Consider the following 24907-nt stretch of genomic DNA (forward strand, 5'->3'; position numbering starts at 1 on the left):
CATTGTGTAAAATTTGCTCAAATAATTAAAATTTCATAAATGATTTTAATTGTTGAAGTAGATATGGACAAGATATTAAATAAAGTTGGTACATTAAAACTTGGAAGAGATGCACGTTGAGACTCACATTTGAGTTCTCTCCATAATTTTTTGAATATGTGTGGTGCCACCTATATTATTTACAAGAACTTATTAAAGAAGAAAATTCATCACGTCAAAAAAGTAAAACTGATGAAGCTTATGATGAAATATGATCTCATTTTATTTTATTTTTACTTTATATATTATAATATAAATTTTAAAAATTACTTATGATATTTGTCAAACATTATAAAGAAAGTCACAAGATATATTGAATGCGATGTATGTAATATCAATATCCAAATAAACTATTCAAAATTTAGGAGAAACAATATGATTTATTTGATCACACATCATATATATATATATATATATATAGACACACACAAACGCTTACATACATATATGCATACATATTCGAGATATGAATTTTTCTTAGTCTAGAGGTCAACAATGCTCTCATCATAAAATAAAGTTGATATTTCATAGCCACTTTAGACATACAATTGTAAGAATGAATAACTGACTTAAGCAAATATTAAAAAAATATTAATTCTTAATTTTACATTGGATCATCAAAATGTACATCGATCATGCAATATATTTTTCAAATTTCAAATAAATCATATCTTGAAGACTTCATGGATATAGAAAAACCAAGCTTAAAAATTCAATTAGAGCATTTTAAAATTGAAACTTATTCTAATAAACTGTTTTAGAATCTCTAAAAAACTTTTGATTCGTGTCAAATACTAGCTAAAACAAGAAATACAGTGGCATATCATCTTATTGATCATTTAACAAGGCTGCATTGTTTGTTTCGATAGCAAACGTGTATTTTCAACTATGAAGATTGTTAAGAGAAAGTTACAGTATAAAATGAGAAGTAATTTTCATAATATATATTAAAAAAGATGTTTTAATGATTTTTAATTCTAAATTAATGATTAAAAATTTGAATGTCATGAAAAATTGTATTAAAGATTTGAATGTCGTGAAAAAATGTTAGGCATAATTTAAGGTATTTGTTCATAATAGTTTGATTAAAAGAGTCTTTTTTTTACTTTATATGCTAATCAATAATTTTTTTTTTTCATTTTGTTTTACTTAACTTTTTTTTATTTTGTTATGTAAGGATTAAATTTTAAATTTAATACATTTTTATTTTAGTTGATTTTTAATTTCATCATTCTCTCTTCAAATTTTGGTTTCCTCCCCTGCTTACCTTAATACAGTTGTGAGGTGGAGGAGAAGGAGATAATGATTAATGAATTTGCTTAGTACGGAGTGGTAGTTATGGTAGAAACATTGTGTTGAATAATTTAAGGTATTTGTAAAATCTGAAAAGTATTGAATATGAAAATACACATATTTTGAATGGTATGTAAGCAAATCTATTTTTTTTGAAAAGCTAAAAAAGAGATAATTGCATACAAATCACTAGAAATTTATTATTTATAAATGAATCATCCTCTTTCAATCATTTTTTAAATTCTCAATCAAATATCAAAATTCTTGATAAAATCCTGACTCATATTTTTCATTTTTATGAAATTGGCAGTTGCGGCATTCGTAAACACATTAGTAGTTAAAAAATACATGTGGATAGTTAATTTGTAAATATCAAAGTTTGGGATGGTCTGTGTGTAACTATCCCTTAAAAATATAATAATTTACAGATAAATTTTATAAACTATTAGCTGCTCATCTTCCGCGGACAAAAAGATTCGTCCCCATCAGAGCAAAAGGACAAGAGAGCAACACAGAGGTGGCTGGCCATGCTCTTAGAGTCGCCCGCCATTTGTTCTCCGTGGCTCCTTGCTCGTTCTTCGTTTCACGACTCTCAATCATTATGGAAAAAGTGAAGAATGGATCAGAAACCATCGTGTCCCGAACCCTAACTCCTTCCCCCTAATGGGCGACCAATGTTCTCGTTCGGCAGGAAGAAGTTCAGCCGCTCGCGTGACATGACGATGAGTTCGGTTCGCCGACCGAAACTGGAGCGGAGGAATGCCAGTAAGAAGATCGATTACGACGCTTCGCGGGCGCCGAGCTCGTCGGACGAGACGCCGGCGCTGGTAGCCCATTCTCTGGACCTCTCGCCGGCGGCATACTCAGACCAAACGAGTTTCCGCATAGGAGGTAGCATCGAAGGCGAGGTTGAACTCCTCTATCGCAGCCTAGGTCTCTCCGGTCCTGAGGACTTCGCGATCCCCGCAGCCGCGTGGGAGGCCTCCCTTAAGGCGCGTTCCTCCTGCGATCTTATCCTTTGCTCCCGATTCGTCTGCTCTGAAAGCTCAGCCGAGCCGCAGCAAAATCCGCCTCTCACCGCAGATAGTCTGGCCGATGGGGAGAAGCCAATGGTGGATGACAAGGCAGCGAAGATCTCGCACCTTTTCGGTGGCGGAGGTGGCGTTGGAGATGGAGGGATTAAGAGCACTAGACCACCCGTCCTCGCTACTCCTCAGGGACCGATTTCTGCGCTTTACCCACCGCCTGGAAGGTCAGTCCTTAAGCCGCCGGCTTTCATGAAACAGTATGTTCCTGAAAGAACGACCTCCCCGTGGGATATTGCTTCGGCTAACGAGAATGATGATGGAACGGAGAGAAAATTGTTTAATTTGGATGAGAAGGCCGAGAAAGAAGGAGATGAAAGAATGGGTTGTGGAGAAGCCTCAGTGCGTTTTGGGGAGACATCGGAGGATTGCACCGGATCATTCTCGACTTCTAATGATGATGATTCGTCCAGCACCACTACGGAATCGATGTTTGTAATTTCACCTTACGAACGGCTTCAGAAGATTATTGGATCGTGGATGCGGGGGCAACTTCTCGGGACCGGTTCCTTTGGGACAGTTTACGAAGGAATCAGCGAGTAAGGGTAGAACTGGTTCTTTTTTCTACCAGTTGTGTTTTTTTTTTTTTATATCACTTAAAATACTATTATTTTCATATTTAACATTTAAATTTACTATTTATACACATAATGCACAAAATTCAATTTTAAAGAACATAAAAAAAGGAAAATTCACATACCGCACAATTCTTATATATTTACATGTCTACGCTTAATAAGACCTTGGTGTCATAAATCTATGAATAGAAAGATGTATTTTACGTTTAAAAAGGTTATGATGGTGATATTTTGATGTGATGTTTAAAGAGGGTATGCATGTAACTATGATTGTGTAGGTATTACATGTGTAAGCACAAAAATAGTTTGGTACGTTTGTAAATGTCCCTAAAAGAAAACAAATACACTGTCTTCATATTCGTCATTAGGGGTTGTTTGGTTGCAAGTAGGATTTAGTGAATTCGTAAATCCACCCATTCTTTGGTTTTGGCAGATTTGAATTTAAGCAAAATTGAAGGCAAAATTGGATTTACTAAGTCTGGAAACTCGTAAATCCATGAACTTCTTTCATTTAGCCGTTTGGCTAGATTTAGTGAATCCGGTGATAAATCTCACTAATACCTCTACTAAAGAAACCCTTAGAATCTTTATCACCTACGCTGAGGGAGCGGGTGCAGACAACGAAAACGATGATGATGGGTTTGGGTGAGTGATGGAGGGGTTGCAGAGGTTATAAGTGGACAAATCAAAGATGAAGTGGCAAGGTTGGTGCTTCATGGATCCGTCATAAATCTTGGTAAGATTTGTTGCAACTTCCTTTTCTTTTTCATTAGTGATGCTTTGTCCATACGGGTATGGAGGGGGCGGCCGTTGAAGACCATTCCCAACAAGATCCTATCTTGTTGCAGCTTCCTCTTCATCGTCAAAGTATTTGTTTACTCCATTTATACAGTGCTATATCATTTAAATGGTGAATTTTAGGTGTTAAACTTGTAAATCATAATATTTTGAACAGTGTAAATAAGCAAAGCCTACTCGTGAGCTAGCTCGGGCTTAGATCAGTAAGTGGCTCGTGAGCTGAGCTCGATAAGCTAACAAGCCAAGCTCAAGCCAGCCCCAACTTTGCTTGTTAGCTCATGAACCGACTCATTTAAAAAATATTAATCTAAAATATATTAAATTTTAAGTCATTATCTTTAAATTATTAAAGATGTTTTAAAAAATGCTTTATATTTTAAATCAATTGATTTCTTATTATTGATCTCTTAATTTCTCATTATATTTATCATTTTATTATAACACTAACTTAAATTAATAATTTCTTTTCCCTTTTATAATAAATAAGTCATCCCGTGAGCCAGCTTGAAGTCGTAGATTTAAGCTCGATTTTAAACTCTTAACTCAATTAATTACTCAAGCTCAAGCTCAAGCAATGGGTGACTCGAGCTCGATTCAACTTGTTCACAGGCCTAGTTTTGAATGATTTGCATATAAATCCTCCCTTTTTATTTTGTTTTATTTTAGTTGGGTTACAATCTTACTCTTAGGCAAGCATAGCCTCAAATCCTAAACCTCGATCGATGGTGCAAATAACATAAGTAGAGTTCAGTGTGGGTAGCGAGAGTACATAAATGGGGATCATGATTTTTCAAAAGAGTATAAATCAAGATAATACTTCTTTGAGAAGGATTGTAGATGTAACACGTTGAAATTATATAGTGGAAATTAGATTGAGGTAACTTGGGCATAATGAATATAGGATAGAAGTTGCAGCAATAAGTTGTGCAAGTATAGTTTATTTGTAAGAATTATGAAAGAAGATGGGAATATCAAAGATATGTTGTGAACTATATCAGTTGATGTGATATATATATATAAAATTAAACAGGATAACGATCTACGAAGCGAAAAATAGAACGAGAAAAATCATACCATAAAACAGTAACACCATAGTGGAACACACAGATTTACGTGGTTCGACAAATTGCTTACGTCCACGGAGTTGCAGAGGATTTTACTAGCTGAGGAATTTACACCAGTCGATCACCTCGACTTACAAGAGGAATCTTTCACTCTTATTTCGTTGCTCTCTCTTCTTCTCTCTGTGTTCTTGTCTCTTTACATCGAGATACATCGAAGAAGACAAACTTACAAGAGAAATAAACCCAATTTCTCTTCTGCCACAAGCCACCAATAAGACTCCTAGGGAAAACAATCTTCTTTTTCTTTTTTCTTCCTTCTGCCATAAGGAACTGCTCCTTGCACTTCTCTTTCACTATCCCGTGGAAGCCCGAAGAACTCTTCCTCTATCCCGAGGAAACCTTCCTCTACCTTCCTCTATCCCGAGGAAACAGCCGAGGAAACAGAAGAACTCAAAATATGACTTAGAACCAAAAAGGAGAGCCGTCCAAAACCTTTTATCACAAACAGAAAGGAACTTTCACGACAGACGCTATTCTTCGCGAAATAACAAATTATTCGCGGGAACATTTCGTGAATAAGGGAGGCGGTAGACGCAATCTGGCGTTCGCGACGTTTCTCGAAATAAAGGAGGCGGGAGCGGGAGATCTGTAGCAGGAGGCGGGAGCGGGAGAACGCCGATTCGCGATCGGGAACAACGATCGGGCTCCAGTGCTAATAATCTCCCACTTGGAGACTGATACACTGGCTAAATCATCTTCTTCCTAAACTGATATCCTCCACTGGTAGCTTGCCCTTTTTCCTTCAACATGAATCCTTCATCATGAATCCTCCACTGTGAATCTTCCACCTTGAATCCTCCACCTCTGCAACTCAAAACTCTGTCTTCACTCCAGAAGACCAACTGAAGCTGTGCACAACTTCAGTTTCTCAAGAGTAACACCCTTAGTCAACATATCAGCAGACTCCATATAGCTTTGCACTTCCAAGCTATTTCCTGGGTCACTTATTTTTGCTTATAACTCTCAATGTATGGGCAACATTCTGCCTCTGTTGAAAGCCTTTTTCAACAAGCATAGTCTTATACCTCTTATTGACATTACGCTCAGTCTTCACCTGGTGCACTCTCTTGTTGTGCAATGTCTTCTTCCCTGGTGGAAGTTCTGTCAGCTCCCACTTGCTCGAACTTTCATCTTGCAAGATTTCTTCATAGCTCTGTGATTCTTCAACATCTGTCTATGGAATAATAAGAATGGGTGTCCCGAACCCACTTTCCTCTTCACTTCCATCACTGCCCTACACTGTGGCCTCTGGTAGATTTTCTACCACATTCAAAGTTCCTGAATCCAATATCAAGTCTTCAACAGAATTATGAATTGTCAACAATAGTGCATCCTGTGATTCTTCAGATACCACATTTGCGCTATCATTCTACATCTTCTTAGAATTCTTGTAGTTCCTCTTTATGTGGTCAGCCTTGCCACAATTCCTGCAGGTTGTTTGCTTACTAAACTTTGATTTTGATCTCCCTATACTTGAGTTCTTGTCACTTGAGTTCTCCCTATACTTGAGTTCTTGTCATGCCATCTCCCTCTGAAATTAACATTCAGTGCCGAACTGAAACTTGAGACATCGCTAAAATCTTTCCTGCTAACTTCTTCAGTCAAAATCAAATCATGAATATCATCGTATTTTAGTTTAGATTTACATGCAGAACTGCTGACTGCTATTCTCATGACTTTCCAACTATCTGACAATGAAGCCAACAAGATCAATGCACATATCTCATCATCAAAATCAATTTCCACGGACGACAATAGATTTGTGATAGTATTGAAATCATTCAGGTTTTGAGCAACAGAAACACCTTCCGTCATCTTCAAATTGGACAACTTCTTAATCAAGTGCACCTTATTATTCGCCAATGACTTTTCATACATACCTGATAAGACTGCCATGAGATCTGCAGTCGTCCTTTCCCTGACGACGATGTGTGCTACGGGCCTCGATAGAGTCAATCGAATAAACCCCAGAACTTGTCGATCCAACAAATTTCATTCAGCCTCATCCATTCTTTCAGGTCTTTCCCCAATAACGGAAGATGAAGTTTCTTCCCATAAAAATAATCATCTATTTGCATCTCCAATAATCAAAATCTGTGTCATCAAATATCTTGTTCCCTGAAATCTTCACTTAATATGCAACCATCATTCTTCCTCAGATCCAAACAAAGCTCTGATATCAGTTTTTGTATATAGAAATAAAATCAAACAGGAGAACGATCTACGAAACAAAAATAGAATGAGAAAAATCACACCAGAAAACAGTAACACCATAGTGGAACACACAGATTTACGTGGTTCGATAAATTTCCTACGTCCACGGAGTTGCAGAGGATTTTACTACTTGAGGAATTTACACCAGCCGATCACCTGGACTTACAAGAGAAATCTCTCTCTCACTTCGTTGCTCTCTCATATTCTCTCTCTGTTCTTCTCTCTCTACACCGAGATACACTGAAGAAACTCTACACCGAGATACACCGAATAAGACAAACTTACAAGAGAAATAAACTCAATTTTTCTTCTGTCACAAGCCACCAAGAAGAAGCCTAGAGAGAACAATATTCTTCTTCTTCTTTTTTCTTCCTTCTGCCGCAAGGAACTGCTCCTCCTTGCACTTCTCTTCCACTGTCCCGTGGAAGCCAGAAGAACTCTTTTTCTATCCCGAGGAAACCTTCCTCTATCCCGAGAAAACGGAAGAAGAACTCAAAATATGACTTAGAACCAAAAAGAAGAGCCGTCTGAAACCTTTTATCATGAACAAGAAGGAATTTTTGCGATAGACGCCATTCTTCGCGAAATAAAGAACTGTTCGGGGGAACAGTTTGCAAACAAGGGAGGCGGGAGACGCAATCGGGTGTTTGCGGCGTTTCGCGAAATAGAGGAGGCGGGAGCGGGTGAACGCCGATTCGCGATCAAGAGCAACGATCGGGCTCCAGCGCTAACAAGATAATATGGATAAGTCTTGTTAATAATTTGCAAAATAAATTTGAACACCTCAAACAACACTAAGATAAAGTTAACAGTGCCCTGAAATGTGTGAAGTTTTTTTTTATTAGTTCAATTTCCCAAAGTAAATTTTGAAAGAAATTCTTGTTTGGTAAAGTTGTAGCTTCTTGTGATAGTAAAATGGAATTGCCTGATTTTTTCTCTCATTTTCCCAATTTCAATGGAGGGCTTGGATTCTAGAATAGTTTAACCACTGACATGGTTATCAGCATTGTGTCATCACTTGCAAGTTTATTAATGTTGTTTTAAACATTAATGTTGTTTTAAACATTTTTTTTTTTTTTTATTAAGGTTGTACCAAGCTCATTTTAACTTTGATGGGAATTTTTGTTTATTGTGAAAGCTACTACTGGCCGAATGGAAGTTTGGGTACTGAATCTTCTTCATCATTATTAGCTCCATACCTTTTTGGTCTTTGAATTTTGCTTCGCAGCTTCATGTTAAGAGATATAATGCCTTCACACCTGATATTTTATACATTTTATGATTGCTTAGTTGAAGTTGGTTGCCTATCTAATTTCTGTTCTCAGCTCTTCCCAAAAAATAAAATGCTAAATAAATTCTTTTTTTTTTCTGAATTTTTTGTGGAAATATTGCTTTACTTTTCTTAAAATCATTCTAATTTTGCCAATATTTGCAGTGATGGTAGATTTTTCGCTGTTAAAGAGGTATCTTTGCTCGAAAAAGGAAGTTGTGCTCAACAATGTATTCTACAACTTGAACAGGTGAGAAAAATGCGTGCTCAAAATTATTTTACTATGTTTGCCTTCTCACAATCTCTTCCAGTTTGGGTAGCTTGTCAGCCTCTTGCATCAACAGAAAGCCTTTTTTTTTCACTCTAGGTACACTTTATGATAACAATCTTCTGTTGTTTTCAACTTGTGTTCTACAGGAGATTGCACTTTTGAGTCAATTTGAGCATGAAAATATTGTTCAGTATTATGGAACGGACAAGGTATTCTTATATTACTATTTCATTAATTATCCTTAGTACTTTTCAGAAATCATTTTTGTCTCTCTGTCGGTTATATTTTTTAAGCATACGGAGCAATTTGTCTTGGTTTCCACTTTATATCCTATGATTTACCAGCTAGCTGCTATTTAGTGTTTGTTCAAGAAATTATCGTCTGAGTGTTTTGATCACTTTTAAACAGCCTTGAATTTTCTTCTCTTATCTAGGTGGAGCATGATATTTTCTGTTCTCCATTCCATTTTTTAACAATCATTCAAAGTTCTTAATAAATTAATTACATCCTTAATAATCAGCACAAAAACGCACTGTACCTTTCTAGAGAGAGCTTAAATCACCTGGTTGGGCTTTTCGAAGTTCAGAGTCACATATCACAAGCAGCAATAACGTTTAGTTTTTTTATTTCTTTTTTTTTTTGTTAGAAGTCATCGGGAATATGAAGGCTGAGTGCAGATTATATGCATCCAGGATTTAAGTACATGTTCGCATAGAATAATGTGGATCTTCTGGAAATTCTGCTTATATTTCTCAGCACTAATTTGGTTCTTTTTTCCTTAGTAATCTTTTTGTAGAGCTTTATCTTTAAAAAGAAAAAAGAAGAAAGCTCTTTTGGCCTCACAAATAATAACTTTGGCAGCTGTAATATTATTTGTGCGCAATTTACACTTTGGCTGCCAAACATAAGCTTGTTTCTGTTTGCTTTCTTATGAATCCATACTATATTTTATGATTGTGTTTGGACTATTGTGTTATACAGGAAGAATCAAAACTATTTATCTTCCTTGAACTTGTAACGCAAGGTTCTCTGGCCTCTCTCTATCAAAAATATAAGCTGCGCGATACACAAGTCTCGGCGTATACTAGGCAGATCTTAAATGGATTACAATATCTTCATGAGCGGAATGTGGTGCACCGGTCAGTTAATGCCTGATTTATTTATAGTTTAAGATTACTCTTTTAGTTAGTTTTGGAATTTCATGATACTTTTTTGAGGTGCTAGAAATCTGCGTTCTCAAAATATCTAATTTTTAAGTAGTTGAGATGGTGCCAATGATGGGGATGTTTTTATTTGACACAGGAAATTTATTATTCCTTCTTATTTATAACCAAAGCCATTTCCTCTTTTACTTTCAGAGATATCAAATGCGCCAATATATTGGTTCATGCAAACGGGTCTGTAAAACTTGCAGATTTTGGATTAGCGAAGGAGGTATACTTTCTGTTTGTACTTATTTAAGAAGCTTGATTATCCTTAATTACATTTATAACTGACATTATTGTTCATTATGTCAGATATCCAAACTCAATGATCTGAAATCTTGTAAAGGAAGTGTATACTGGATGGCTCCTGAGGTTAGTAATTATTTTCATATTAATCATGAAATCATAGAGTTGACTGTGCTTGATCACCTTTTATTTTATTAGTTTTATTAGAATATTTTAATGGCTATTAATAGTCATTATCTAATTATGTTTATTCCGATTTATTTTTTTGAGTTATTTCCTTTGATTTCCTTCTTTTTTCTATTATATTCAGTTTTATTTCTTTCCCTTTCTATTATATCTTGAGTTTAATTTTTCCCTTTTTAGTTGATCCTGTAAGGGGTATATATCCCAACATGGAATCAGAGTCATGGTCCTAAAATAGGATGTTGAGAATCTTCTTACTCCGCAGGTCTCTCCAGTTCTCTTTTCTCCATGTCCAGATTTGCTTTCTCTCGACAAGAACCACTGCTCCGTTGTTTGCTTCCTCTAGCATTTCAAGCAACTGACCCCTAGCAGTTTCTCCGTCTTCTTTTGACGATTCCAATAGTTGATCCTAATTATGTCGTTGATCCTAGCAACTTTTGCATCTTCTTCTGGCGATTCCTCTAGCGATTCCTCTGGCAATATAAGCATAGGATTCCTTTGTCTGCTTCCTCTGGCCATTTCTCTAGCAATATAAGCACCTGCTTTCTTCCAAGTCATCGGATAATCCTCCAGAGCCGCCGATCTGGCCTCCCTGCGCCAGGTGACTTTCTGTCAACTACCGGAACTCGTACTAAGAGCTGGGTCTTCTTCCAGATTCGCCTGATTTCATTTGTTCTGCCTGCCAGTACTTATATTTCAACCGGCTGAGGTTTTGGTCAAGCTAAAACTTCTCCCTGAGGACAGGAAATCCATATATATACCGGAATCTTTCAATGTCCCATCAACCCAATATTTTGTTTGGCTCAATTAGGATCATGGCAGAATCCTCCAACAATGAATCGTCATTGGAAGGGGTTCTTGAGTCGGCCGGCGAATCAATTCCAAACTTTGTTTCTATGCAAACCGAAGGACAGGAAAACAACATGAACTTCTTGATCACAACCCATAAATTAAATGACAGTAACTCTCTCCAATGGTCACAACCAGTGTCGTTGTTCATCAAAGGACGTGAGAAATGTGTTCATCTCACTGGTATGATACGTGAAACTCCAAAGGCTAACCCAACATATGGAGCTTGGGAAGTGAAGAATTCCATGGTCATATCATGGATGATCAACTTCATGGAGACTTCAATTGGTCGATCATATATGTTTCTTCCGCTAGTGCCCTCTGGACGACAGTTCGTGATATCTACTCGGATGTAGGGAATTTCAGCTAACTCTATGAGGTGTCCATGAAAATCCGTGAAGCAAAACAATGATCCATGACTGTGACACAGTACTACAATAATTTAGTTGCATTATGGATGGAATGCAACCTATATTATGGCTACACTTAAGAATCTCCAGCTAACCTATCTCTCTTCCATAAAATTGTAGAAAAGGACTCTATATTCCAATTTTTGGCAGGCTTCAACAAAGATCTTGATGAAGTATGGGGATATATCTTTGGTCATGATCCTCTTTCTTCCACTCGAGCTGCTTTCACTGAGATTCGTGTCGTGTAGAGAGTCGACGACTTGTCATGCTTGGTGCTTTTACTTCGTTGGTCGAAGCCTCCACCCTGGTATCTAATATTTCTCAACCCCGAGTTGGTCATCCCATGTGTGATTATTGCCACAAGCCCAACCACACTCGTGAGAGTGTTGGAAGCTCCACTAGAAACCTATATCCAAACCTTCAACCAAATCTTTCTTCTGCCAAGGGTCTCACTGTGAGATCTGAATCTAACACGGTGCAACCGACATCTACCAAAAACAATCCAGAATCCTCCAATTCTCTTAAGAGTAAAATGGAGCAATTAATCAAGATGCTTGAATCCAACCTACTCCCTTTCGACCCGTCAACCTCCACATTCGTCAAGGTGCCAATTCTATGATACTCCCTTCTTTTGCCCCTTCTAGTCTATGGATCATTGATTCAGATACAACAGATCACATGACTAGAAGCTCTCAAGCCTTCCCAACATACTATCTTTGTTCATGGAAATGTATTGTTAAAATTGTTGACTGGTCTCAAATCTTATTATTGATAAAGGGTCTGTTATTTTAACTACAGACCTAACTCTAGAATCCATGTTACATTTATCTCTACTGAAATGAAACTTTTTATCTGTCATGACATATGATATTGATTGCGTTGCTCATTTTTCATCTGATGTCTGTGTCTTTCAGGATCGTTGTTCTGAGAGGATGATTGTAACTGCTAAGCAGGTTTATTGACTCTACTTCTTTTAAGAAAAAAACACTAAGAATGAGGACACTCTGCCCAGTAGTTGTTGTTTATTTTAATTCACTGATTGTTCTATTATGTTGTTACATTTTCGTTTGTGTCATCCTAGTTTTCAATATCTAATGCAATTGTATCCGCTGATGTTTACTAGTAAAAATTCTTCTAATTTCAAATGTGAAACTTGTCAGTTAGCTAAACAATATCGTGTCCCTTATCTACCCCACAATTACACACCTTACACTCATTTCCCTTTTATTCACAGTGACTTATGGGGGCACTCTCGCACTCCTAGCTACACCAATAAACGATAGTTTCTTATTTTGATTGATGACTACACTCAGATGACATGAGTCTATATTTTAAAAGATAAATTTAAAGCTACTTCTATTCAAATCATTCAAACTGACAATGATCGTGAATTTTTCAACTCTATATTAGGAGAATTTTTGATAATAAGTGCACCCTCCATCAGTGCTCTTGTCCCGACACTTCTCAAAAAATGGGGTTGTAGAGAGAAAAAAACCGACATCTATTCGATGTCACTCGCTCCATTATGTTCCATTTTAATGTCCCAAAACGTTTCTAGAATGATGTCATTCTTACCGCCACTTATCTCATAAATTGAGTCCCTTAAAAAATTCAAAACTTGTGTACCCCTTTATCCGCTTGAGATCGTTCTTTTCTAACAATTGGGTCTTCTCCAATTTAGACCTCAAAATTTTTGGATGCATAATCTTTGTTTGGAACACAAACACAACTCCGAGTAAACTTGATCCCAGATCCATAAAATATGTTTTTCTAGGATACTCTGTCACTGAAAAGGGGTATCAGTGTCTTGACCCTACCACAAGTAAGATTCATGTGAGTGATATTGCCTCTTTTTTTGAAAGTGTTCCATACTTTTCTAACTCGACCTCACGTAAAGGGGAGCTAGAGTTCTTGGATTCTTACCCTACTACCGTGGATTTTCCCCCCACGTCACCTACCATCGAGGAACCTTTGGTTCTTTTTGTTTCACCCATCTCTCTTATCACCAAAGAGACATTTGCCCCTCTGATTACATCTGCACTCCCTCCTCTCCGTGTCTATACTCGACGCACTCGTTCTGATGCACCAACTCAGGAGCTTGCTAACCCCTTGTCGGACCCTGAATGCCCCCCATATGACATTCTCAGCACTGCTCCGACTCAAAATGAGGAAGTTAGTTCCTCTAGTAAGGTGCGCAATCAGACATGTTCTCTTCTTCTGTGGCAAACTATATCTACTTTCACAGATTATTGCCAAACGACAAATCATTTGCTACAACCCTAACAAATTATCAACTTGCATCTACTATTGAGGCTGCTTTAGCATGCCCAACCTGGAAAGCTGCTGTTATGGAGGAGATGCATGCCCTTAAGCAAAACCATACTTGGACATTGTTGATCTTCCTTGAGGCAAGAAAGCAGTGGGATGCAATTGGATTTTTAGCATCAATTTTAAATCTGATGGTTCCTTTGAACGTAACAAAGCACGATTGGTGGCCAAATGGTACTCACAGACCAACAAAGTTGACTACGAGGAGACATTTGCTTCAGCGGCTAAATTAAACACCATTCAGGTTCTCTTATCTCTGGCAGTGAATTTGGATTGAATCTTATTCCAGCTTGATGTCAAAAATGTGTTCCTGAACGGTGACCTAATGGAAATGGTTTACATGGCCCTTCCTCCAGGCTTTGACTCCTCTATCTCCTAGGGGCAACTATGTGGACTGTGAAAGTCCTACCATGAACTGAAGTAATCACCACGAGCATGGTTCAGAAAGTTCAGGTGGTGGTAGGTTATTGATTCACTCGGGCTCAATCAAACCACACACTCTTCTTCCGAAATTCTTCCAACAACTAGGTAGCTATCCTTATTGTTTATGTCGACGATATTATTGTCATAGGGAATGATCTACTAGCATTGGAATCTCTTAAAGAAATTTTTGTTGCCGTCTTTAGGATGAAGAACTTGAGATTTCTATGGTACTTCTTAGGCATGAAAGTTGCTCAATTATCTCAGGACATTTGCCTGTCTAAGCGGAAATATGTCATTGACCTTTGGATAGAAAACAATCTTCTTCTGTGCAAACCAGTAGCTATTCTGATGGATCCAAATGAGAAACTTCTGGATGTTCCCAAGGTAGTTCCTGTTTAACAAGACTCTACTAGCACCTTGTGGGGAAACTCATATACCTTGCCCATACACGCCTCGACCTATGCCACGCAGTTGTGATAGTAAGTCAATTTATGCATGACCCCTATGAGCATCATCTTCAAACTGTCCACCAGATTCTCCACTATTTAAGAGGTACGACGAGCTCAGGTTTGTATTTTTCCACCACATCTCTCGCAATATTGTTGCTTTCACAAATATTGATTGGGCCAGATCCGTCTATAATCGGCGTTCTATCTCCGATCATTTGTGTGGGGAAACCTGGTTGCGTGGACAAAAAGTGGTTTGTGGCTTCTCGGAGCAGTGTTGAGGCAAAATTTTGATCCATGTCACTATGAATTTGTGAGGCACTCTAGTTACATATCATGCTTTGAGAACTGTGTATGCCAGTCTTCGTTCCCCTGCAGTTGTTTTGTGATAATAAGACAACCATTAGCATTGCACATAATCCGGTAAAGTATGATCGCACCAAACACGTTGAGATTGACCGACACTTCATTAAGGAAAAACTTGAGTCTAGGGGAATTTGCTTTTCATTTGTGTCATCGAGTAGCCAGCTGACAGATATCTTCAGAAAGATTCTTTTTCGATCACTATTTGATGATTTCAAGCCCAGTTGAACGTGACTAACATCCATGCTTCAACTTAAGGGTGTGTATTAGAATATTTTAATGGCTAGTAATAGCCATTAATTACTTCTGATTATTCTGAATTATTATTTTTTTATTTCCTTCATTTTCATATTATATTTAGTTTTATTTCTTTTCCTATCTATTATATCCTGAGTTTAATTTTTTCCTTTTTAGTTGATCTTGTAATTGGTATGTATACCCCTCTTTGTATCAATAAGATATATTTTGGTTCTATTCCAATAAAGTTTGATGGGACTGTCTTTGGTCATTTTTCATTGATAATAATTTTCTCAGGTTGTCCATCCTAAGAAGGCATATGGGCACGCGGCTGATATATGGAGCTTGGGTTGCACTGTTCTAGAGATGTTAACACGACAGATTCCTTATCCCAATGTGGAGTGGGTGAGTGAAGTTTTGGTTCGCTTTGTATGCAGTTTTATTTTCAGATTGAAGTTTTATTTGCCATGCAAGGCTAATCTCTCTTTTCTTTTTTTTCAATAGAAAAGCTTGTAGAGCTTATTATAGAGCTATAAAATTGTGTTTTGAATTTTGCCAGCCCTGTATAGTTTTGTGTCTAAATTTTAATCGTAAAATCTGCTGAAACCCTGATAATCACATGGTGATTCACAGAGTTCATGCTTTGCAGTTAAACAAATAGAATCTCCATATCTCCTGACTTTATGTTTAGTGGCTAACATGATTTATAGGATTTTATTTCCAAGTAAATAGACCGCATAAATTATATATTTTAGTGAAAGAACCTTCTAAAAATTTATAATATATGATAAACAAAGAAATCCTAAAAAAATTAATGGAGGATTTGCTCCTGAATACATTCTTCAATGCAGACACGTACCTATCAAGGCAAATAAATAATATTTGAAAAATGAGGATGCATAAAGCTGAACTTGTATAATTGGAGCACAACTAATGATGTTATAGATCTAATTATTTGTAGTACATATATGAAACTATGTATCAAATGATAGAGAACAGAATTTTAGAATGTCGCAGAGTAAGAATAAGAGTATGCATGATATCAAATAAGATTTCTTTACTTGTATGTGCTAGTTTTTTTTTTATTTTTGATAGTATTTTTACTCGGTCATATTATTTCTAATGAAGCTCTGAGTACATGAAGCCGCTTCTTCTATAATTTTACATTGCCTCATTTGCAGCAACACGCCTTCTTCAAAATTGGACAAGGTGATCAGCCTCCTATTCCAACTAATTTATCCAAACAAGCACAAGATTTTATCAGAAAATGTGTTCAGGTGGATCCAAATTGTAGGCCCACTGCAGCCCAGCTATTAGATCATCCTTTTGTAAGGAGACCTATGAAAATCCACAACCAATAATAATTCATTCTTCCTAGGTAATATTTGCTTGGAGTAAAGTGTCAAAATAGTCCATTGACTATTTAGTTTGGTCATTTTAGCCTCAGAGTTTATAAAACAGTCAAATTAATCCCAGGCTATTTTATTAGAGTCTAAAATAGTCTTTCACGAGATAACACATGTAAAAAGAATTTGAAGACTAGTTTGATAGTCTTAATAAGCTCTGGGATTAGAAGGACCACCTGCAAAGAATCAGGGACTATTTTGACAATTTTCCTTTTTGTTTGCTATTGAGAGTTTTTTGTGCCTTCTTTTGCTCTATAATCTCTCATTTCTTCTCAATATTAATATTTTTTTTTTTGAAAAAAGAAAATTCTTTTTTTAGACAGATCTCTTCATTCTTTGGCAAAGCTGTTGCTGGGGTGTATAGGGCCTCGTTCCTGGTTTTGCATTCTGGCAGAGCTTAAGCTGCGGTTATTCTTAGCAATCTTATATATTGAAGCAGAAAATAGCTAATTGGATTCTCAGTTTATTTGTTTTTGGATCGGCATGCAGTACTGAAATCTTTTCAGAGGTAAATGTATGTAAGTGCTCGGTCTTCCGCAAGTTATCAAATTTATTTCTGTAGAGTACAATTAGCTCTGCTCCTGAAAGTTGGGTCCAAATTGTAGTAATTCATTGATTTTTAATTTTTTTATTTTTTTGGTGATGCTTTCTCTTTTATAAAACATGAGCGTTTTGACTCATTCTCCAAAGAATATCATAAATGATTGAACTAATTGGTGCTGCACCAACTTGATTCAGAAACTTTATGCTGTTGAGATAGTTTTGGAAATTAGCCATGCATCAAATTTCGGTGGGGCATAACTTCCTGCAAAGCAAATAGAAGTGAAAATGAATATTATGATGAGCTTTCTTATGATACCCTTAAGACTACTCTTAAATATAGTGATTGTAATTTCACATTTAAAACAAGTGAAATTGAAAATGAAGTGAATCGTGTACTAATATTATATACAAACACATTTGCCAAAATTTGATTTTGAACTTGAGCTTGATTCAATTTTTGTAGCATTATTGAAGAGTGGGAATATTTATGTGATTTGGGAATTTATTGGCTTACTAAATGTTTTAATATTATTTTAAAAACTAAAAATATATCTGAGTGGAGGATGTGTATTTTGGTCCCTATTTTTAGAATAAAGGGGATGGACAAAAATGTGCAAATTATAGAGGAATTAAGTTAGTGTGTCATGAATTAAAATTATGTGGGAGAGTAATTGAACATAGGTTAAGACATGATGCAAAGATTTATCATGATCAGTTTGGATTTATATTGGGCAGTTTTACTATGAAAGCAATATGTTTATTGAAAGGTTTGATGGAGAAGTATTGAGAGTAAAGAGGATCTGTATATGTTTTTTATTGATTTAGAGAAAGGTTATGATTAGGGTTCGAGAAGTTCTTTAGGGAGTTCTTGAAAAGAAAGGTGTTGATATGACTTATGTTCAAGTCATTAAAGAAATGTATACTAGATCTGTTACTTGTGTTTCTTATTTCAGTTGGATTACATCAGAGATCGACTCAGCCTATAGTTTTTTGCTTTAGTTTAGATGCACTTATTAGACATTTACAGGAGGATGCACCTTAGTGTTTGATCTTCGTTGATGATATCCTTCTTGTGAATAAGGCTAGAGAAAGAGTCCTAAATAAACTTGAATTATGGAGGTCTACATTAGATTCTAAAGACATTCGTTTGAGTAGATCTAAAATTAAATGCATAGAATGTAATTAGTAGTAGTATATCTAGTGGCAGAGTTGTAACAATAGACGATCAAATCATTAAAATGAGTGAACGTTTGAGATATACTGGGTCTATTGTTCAAAGTGATTGTGATATATATGTGGATGTTATTAGTAGAATTCATGTTAGATGGTTTAAGTGGAGGAAAGTATCGAGTCTATTGTGTGATAGAAAAAGTACTCCTTAAATTTTAAGAAAATTTTTATAAGATGTTGAAACTTGCAATGATTTATGGCATGAAATGTTGGCCTATGAAAGTGAATCATTAAACTAAGTTGAATGTTGCCGAGATGAGAATGCTTAGATGGATGAGTGACTTGACTCTTAGAGATAAAATACGAAACGAATGTATCCATCAAAGGGTTAGTGTGGCTCCAATGCCAACCAAAATTAGAGTCTTTTAAGATGGTTTGGTCACATCAAACATCGACCATCTGATGATTTGGCTAGGAGAGTAGATGTTTTAGATTCGACTTATGTTAAGAAAGACAGTTATAGTCCTAAAGAGATATGGGCATGTTATATGGAAAAAGAACTTAATTTATTAGAATTAAATGAAAATATTACACTTAATAGGACACAATGGAGGAAAAGAATTCATGTAACCGACCTCAATGGGATAAAGGTTTGTTGTTTCTTTGTGTTGTATTGAAGCTAGACTTGCTTACATTTATGATGGTTTGAGCTTAATTGAGCTAATTAACTAGCAAAAAATATCGAGCAACTTATTAGTTAATTAAATAAATACTAGAAAGTTCATTAATTCATAGTCTATTGTGTAAAATTAAGATCTTAATTAAATGAATTTTAAGTAAACAATTATTTAAACAATCCTAAACTTCATGAATGCAACTAATCTAACAAAAAAAAAATTACATAACTATATATTAAATAAATTTATGATTGATTTATAAATAAGCATATTATTTTGGCGTTTATGAAGCTTGTTAGTGGGTTTGTTCATTAGGTTTAAATCATATTGTTTGTGATCACAATTGATGAGCTATTTTAATTTTTTCTTGATGATCTCACAAAATAGATGCATTCCTAGATACAATCTGTTCACAATAAGACAATCACTAATTGTTTCATCTGGTTAACAGAAATCGAAAAAGGATTTGACAATTTAATATGTAAATAAATTAATGTCACACCAATAAAATTTTCTAAATCAACGGCCGCATGATTTTGATATATTTATAGCTTTGAAATCTAAAATTCTTATTTTCACATCATCAAAATATTATGGTCATTATCTTTTTAAAAGTGAAATACACGTTCATGTATAATTTTATGACACAAATGTGGTAATTATAATTATCATATTTTGGGCGTTAGATATGTAAATACATAAATGTGTGGTATATATATGTAAATTTCAAAATCATGAATGTGGTGTAAGAGAAAATAATCAGCTGATTTTTTTTTAATTAATACAAAATTAAAAAGTAAATGGATTTTATTAAGAATCTTGGATCTTATTAGTAATGATAAGAAAGCAAACAATTCAGTATTACCAACCATTTAACTTTTTTCTTATTATTGTTTTTTGGTGAGAAAGTTATGGACAACCCATGCTTTATTGAACAAGGAAGAAAAGCATATAAACACTAAAGAACACATAAAACTTAACATTAAAGCCTTGAAAATACAAAGAGACAAAACCAACCGAAACCAATTGCAATCGTTATTACACAATGCAGAATTTGAAATATGACAACGACAAACCACTGAAAGCAAGAAAGACCAAAGCAGTATAGACCAGGAAAAGACATATCAGAATTGAGAAATCATAACATAACAACCACCAATGTAAGCTCCAATAGTAAATGATGGTAGTAGAATTGAGAAATCACTTCAACCATCAATGTAAGCTCCAACTAAAGGAAAAAGATCACATAAATCACCATAGATTATTAAACTAGCCAGCCAGCCAGCTGCGAGGATCTCTGAAGGCTCCATAAGAGGCAAGACACCAATCATCACTATATAACGACGAACCCAAAACTCCGAAGGCTCCAAATGAGAGAGAAAGAGAACTGTACTCCAAACAAACTTAAAAATAAAATAAAATAATTAAAAGAAAGACATTAACGCAAATGGTCTCCATTTAAGAAAATAAAAGAGCTCGGCTCAACCCAACAACTCTGCAATGATCTCCATCCATGAATCTATGAAAAATTTAAACATCTAAGGAGAAAAGATAAAAGTCAAAGAAAGAAAATTCAATCGATATGTTTTAAATGGTTGAAATATAAAGTTAAAAAAAAAAAAAGTTTCCATGGAATGTAAAATATCTGTTAAAATGCCAAAGAAAGAAACCTTGTCAAGTAAGTTATGGATTATCATCCAAGTATTTAGAAAAAAACAAAATACAATTGTAATCCAAAGCAAAGTCACATTTTTTTTATATTTTGCATATTGGCCTTATCAATGGAAATACAAATGGCTAGTATGGCAGGTTTTCTCTTCTAAAATTCGCACAAATAATAATTTATATTTTGTTTTTAAATGAGGAGCAATGAATGATGAAGTGTGTGACTTAAATTTAAGATCTTATTTCACACGAGTAATGTTTAAAATTTGATTGTAATTTCATGTAATTTGAAAAAAAATATAAAAAAAATCGAAAACAAAAGAGCAATGCATGTCACATAATTTTTTTCTATGTATTTATGTATCTAATACTTAAATTTGAAATTTATATTTATAACATTTTAGCATTATAAACTTATATAAGAAAAGGTGTATTGAGTTCTATGCATATAAATATGAATCATTATAGGACTATATATAAATAGAGAAGAATTATATGATATGTGTCTGAATGCCAAAAAAAAAAAAAGGTTTTTTTATAAATTTTAGAAAAAAGGTTCTTTGACTTGGGCTTGATTTATTTGCATACAATGTAATAGTCCTGAGCCTCACTCAATAAAATATTATCCGCTTTGACCTAATGATCTCACAGTTTTATTTCATTAATGCGACTTAATATTAAAAAATGAGTGTTATGCATATAACTACTAAAATTTAGGTGTTAGATATGTAAATACATAAAAAAATTGTGGCAAATATGTACATGCTGCTAAAATACTTGTTAATGTATTTTCTACATACCATTGGATTTTTATGTATTTACACATCTAATACCTGAACTTCAATTATGTTGCATCTATGTAACTGCCGCTAAAATATTTATTAATATATTTTTCTTCTAAAATTTATATACATACCATCAAATCCAAATGAATTGTTCTATTCGGTGAGCGGCACACTGCTGCAGCTAATACAAACTGCTATTTCCATTAAAATAATCCCAAGTTTTTGTTTTGTTTTGGCCTGGGTGGTTATAGAAGGCACACACCCAACTATTAAGATTAAAATAACAACATAACGCTTTAATTATATCAACAAAATAACCTGATTACAAAGATTACAACTAGGGCTGCCAGCATCTCTTTATTTTCGTTCGATAAGTTAACGAGCCGAACACGAACTAAGATATGTTCGTTCGTGTTCGGCTCGTTTTAGCTCGATATACTACTCATCAATTATATATATATATATATATAAGTAGTATTTTATAAAAATTTAGTTGACTACAAGATTACAAAAATTTATAATCAATTAAAATATTGATTAAAAAAATAAAAAAAAAATTATTAAACTAGATTCAAACGATGTTTTAATATAAATAATAATTTTTAAATCTTGCTCAAACCCTTATTATAAACACTTATTGTCTTATGACTACCATGATTAAGGTTGTTAAAAGGACCCTTTGTTCGTGAACAGCTCGTGTTCGGCTCGTTAAGCAAACAAGCCGAAGACGAACACACTTTTTGAGTTCGAAATATAAACGAGCCGAACATGAGCTGAGCATGGCTCGCTCGTGTTCGGCTCATTTACACCCCTAATTACAACAAAGGAAAGAAGAAAAAAAAAACAGAAGAAATAAGACAATAAATTTTAAAATAAATTAAAATTTAGTATAATCAGCCTGCACCAGAAAAACAGATACCCAAACAATGTATCAAATCTATATAATTAGCTAAATGTAAGAAGGAACTCCATGTTTGAATTTTTCATTTCCAGCATTTCTGCCTGATAAGTACTATGAATGTTCTTGATGAGGATCTCAGCAGGGGTGGAATGGTTTTTAAAGATCCTGCAATTCCTCTCATACCAGATATGATCTGCTGTAGCATGCAAAGCCGAAATGTAAAACCATCTAAAAATTTTGTTAGAAATGTAGCCCTCAGTGTAAAGGATGAGGAAAAATACATTCAAAAAATAAATGGTTAGAGTCTCTCCAAACCAGATAAACAAAACACACAGTTAGGGTTCAATGTGATGATCTCTTTACTATTACGAATATCATTGGTCTTCAATCCATCTGTGATGATTTTCCAAATATTTAAAGCCAACTTGATAGAATAGCCTTTAAAACAATCAATATGCTCCACTTAACTTTAAGAAGACTCTCATAAACCCAGTAGTAGACAGATTTATGAGAATAGTGATCCAATCTCCACCAGCAACATGGATTGTGATCATCAATAATAGGGACATTAAAAATCATCTAAATTCAATAATCAGGGGAAATTAAAAGAGCAAAAAAAGACTAATGACAGGCGTATACAGAGCTACCAAACGTGTTATGAAGTAAAGAAACATTTAACCAGAGTTCAAACTAGAACAGGAGGTCACTGCTATGATTCACATAAAAGGATATGCAAGTTCTGATTCTAAATGAAACCTTAGTTAAGAAAGTAGAAATGTGAAAGCAAGTGTTAAACCAAAAAAAACCATAAAGGTTAGAGCATCACTTAAATAAGTAAGAAATAGAATTATAATGTCTCCCTGTGATTTTAGATTTGCACATGAGATTAATAATATCTAGATTAGGGTGAACAAGGCCACCATGAGGCTTAGGCAGAGTAAATTTCCTCCAAGCTATTGTATACAGTTTCTTTGCAGCATCATTATGGTGCAGGAATTTATAAAATATGGAGGTAATTTTTTTCCTCAAACCTTTCGGTAAAGTGGAAAATCTAAACCGATAAAAAAGATAGATATATATGAAAGTTTTAATAAATTGCAACCTTCCAGCAGCAGAGAGAATTTAACACCCAAGTAATCCCAAGGAAAAGGTTTGCAATAGAAACCAGTAGAATTACGTAAAATACTGATGTGTATGTAAACAGGTTTTTAGAAACAGGTAGCAGATCTGATAGTAATAACATAGAGGTTTGAAGCCATATGAAAAACTTGGGAAATTAAAGAAAGTTAATTGATAAAATTAAGGTCAACCTTGTCAAAAACCACTCACATGAGACATTAATTTCATCGTAGTTATGGTCCTAGCTGTCCAAAAGTGAGAAAAAAATATCCATAACAATAACAAATAAATATAGAGATAAAAGGCAGCCCTAGAGGTGGAAGTAACCTCTTATCTCATTATCTCACTGATAATAAGAACAGAAAAATAAACTTCAGCAGTACAGGCTTTAACCCAGTGAATGAAAGTAGTGAAAAATCCCAGTTTGTCCTTTCTGTCATAAAGAAAAAGACGGTTCACTCTATCAAAAGTTTTCATCAAATCAATTTTAGAACCAAAAATTTTCATTGAACTGTTAGAGTAGATCCCGTATAACAAGTATTTTAGAATTATCTGTAAGAAACAGCTTCAGATATACTAATTTAAGGCAGACTAGAAGTGCAAATCCATATTGTATACCACCAGCTGTAGCAGCAAAGGAAACAGCACCTTCTCTTCCAAACTGACACAAAAAATTGAAACAGAAAATAATAAATTAAAAAACAGAAGAAATTCAAGAAAAATAATTTCAATGCTATGCCCTTTTTTTTTTTCTGACTCTTGAACCTATAATCTTCCTTTCCTTTTACTCTCATCCAATGCACCACAAAAAAAAAAAAAAAGAAAGAAAAAAATCTGGGAGAAAACACCAAACAAAAGAGTACAAAGAATGCACACTGCATCTTATTCTCCAATTTTCACATTCTTCTCTTGAACCATAAGTGGGTCGGGTAAGAAATTCCAGTTGTACTATACGTTCAACTTTGAAGCAGGCCTCCGCATTTTATACTGCCAATCAAAATGTCAACAATCACAGTTCCAAATAAAAAATTAAAATTGAAAGAAAAGAGAACTCATAAAAGTATATTTACATAGTTACCTCAGATAGAAAAGATTCAATCTCCTCATGTGTCAAAGCTTGCACACCAGCATTCTCCTCCCATCCCAGCGACCTTAGAAAGGCTTCTTCTTCTTCATCCAGAGCTGACTTCTCAGGCTCCTCAAAGCCATCATCACTATCTCCAGCAGAAAAATTCTCACTCTCCATTGAACTGTGAAGAACGTTTTTCTTTTCAGCAGG

The 24907-nt window shown here is 34.9% G+C and overlaps 2 protein-coding genes across 4 annotated transcripts in view; one reads left to right on the plus strand and one right to left on the minus strand.

Annotated features, from left to right (window-relative positions):
• Positions 1-1709: 1709 nt before the first annotated feature.
• On the plus strand, positions 1710-17485 carry LOC110032145 (mitogen-activated protein kinase kinase kinase 1-like). Of its 3 annotated transcripts, none has more exons than XM_020735670.1 (9): positions 1710-2956; positions 8567-8651; positions 8819-8881; positions 9654-9811; positions 10031-10106; positions 10190-10249; positions 15660-15767; positions 16544-16740; positions 17088-17485. In XM_020735670.1, the coding sequence occupies exons 1-8, from the start codon at positions 2007-2009 to the stop codon at positions 16721-16723; spliced, it is 1680 nt and encodes a 559-aa protein (XP_020591329.1). In that variant the 5' UTR covers positions 1710-2006; the 3' UTR covers positions 16724-16740; positions 17088-17485. The 3 variants fall into 3 exon arrangements, with proteins under 3 accessions (XP_020591329.1, XP_020591328.1, XP_020591330.1); XM_020735669.1 differs by having other exon boundaries at positions 17092-17485; XM_020735671.1 differs by having other exon boundaries at positions 17072-17092.
• Positions 17486-24135: 6650 nt separating this feature from the next.
• LOC110032144 overlaps positions 24136-24907 on the minus strand; it is a 44245-nt gene continuing 43473 nt past the window's right edge. Inside the window, exons 5-6 of the mRNA XM_020735668.1 lie at positions 24707-24907; positions 24136-24615 (exon numbers count right to left, since the gene is read on the minus strand). Coding sequence (XP_020591327.1) covers positions 24577-24615; positions 24707-24907 — 240 coding nt within the window. The 3' untranslated portion in view covers positions 24136-24576. The remainder of the gene's footprint in view (positions 24616-24706) is intronic.

Source organism: Phalaenopsis equestris, unplaced genomic scaffold, assembly GCF_001263595.1.
Source record: "Phalaenopsis equestris unplaced genomic scaffold, ASM126359v1 Scaffold000878, whole genome shotgun sequence".
In the NCBI taxonomy this organism is placed as follows: Eukaryota; Viridiplantae; Streptophyta; class Magnoliopsida; order Asparagales; family Orchidaceae; genus Phalaenopsis; species Phalaenopsis equestris.

Bases quoted from the DNA above. Each gene is read 5' to 3' on its own strand.
- LOC110032145 (XM_020735670.1), top strand. From the start codon at position 2,007: ATGTTCTCGTTCGGCAGGAAGAAGTTCAGCCGCTCGCGTGACATGACG. The intron at 2,957-8,566 runs GTAAGGGTAGAA...CAATATTTGCAG, and splicing joins GTTTACGAAGGAATCAGCGA to TGATGGTAGATTTTTCGCTG. The intron at 9,812-10,030 runs GTCAGTTAATGC...TTTTACTTTCAG, and splicing joins GAGCGGAATGTGGTGCACCG to AGATATCAAATGCGCCAATA.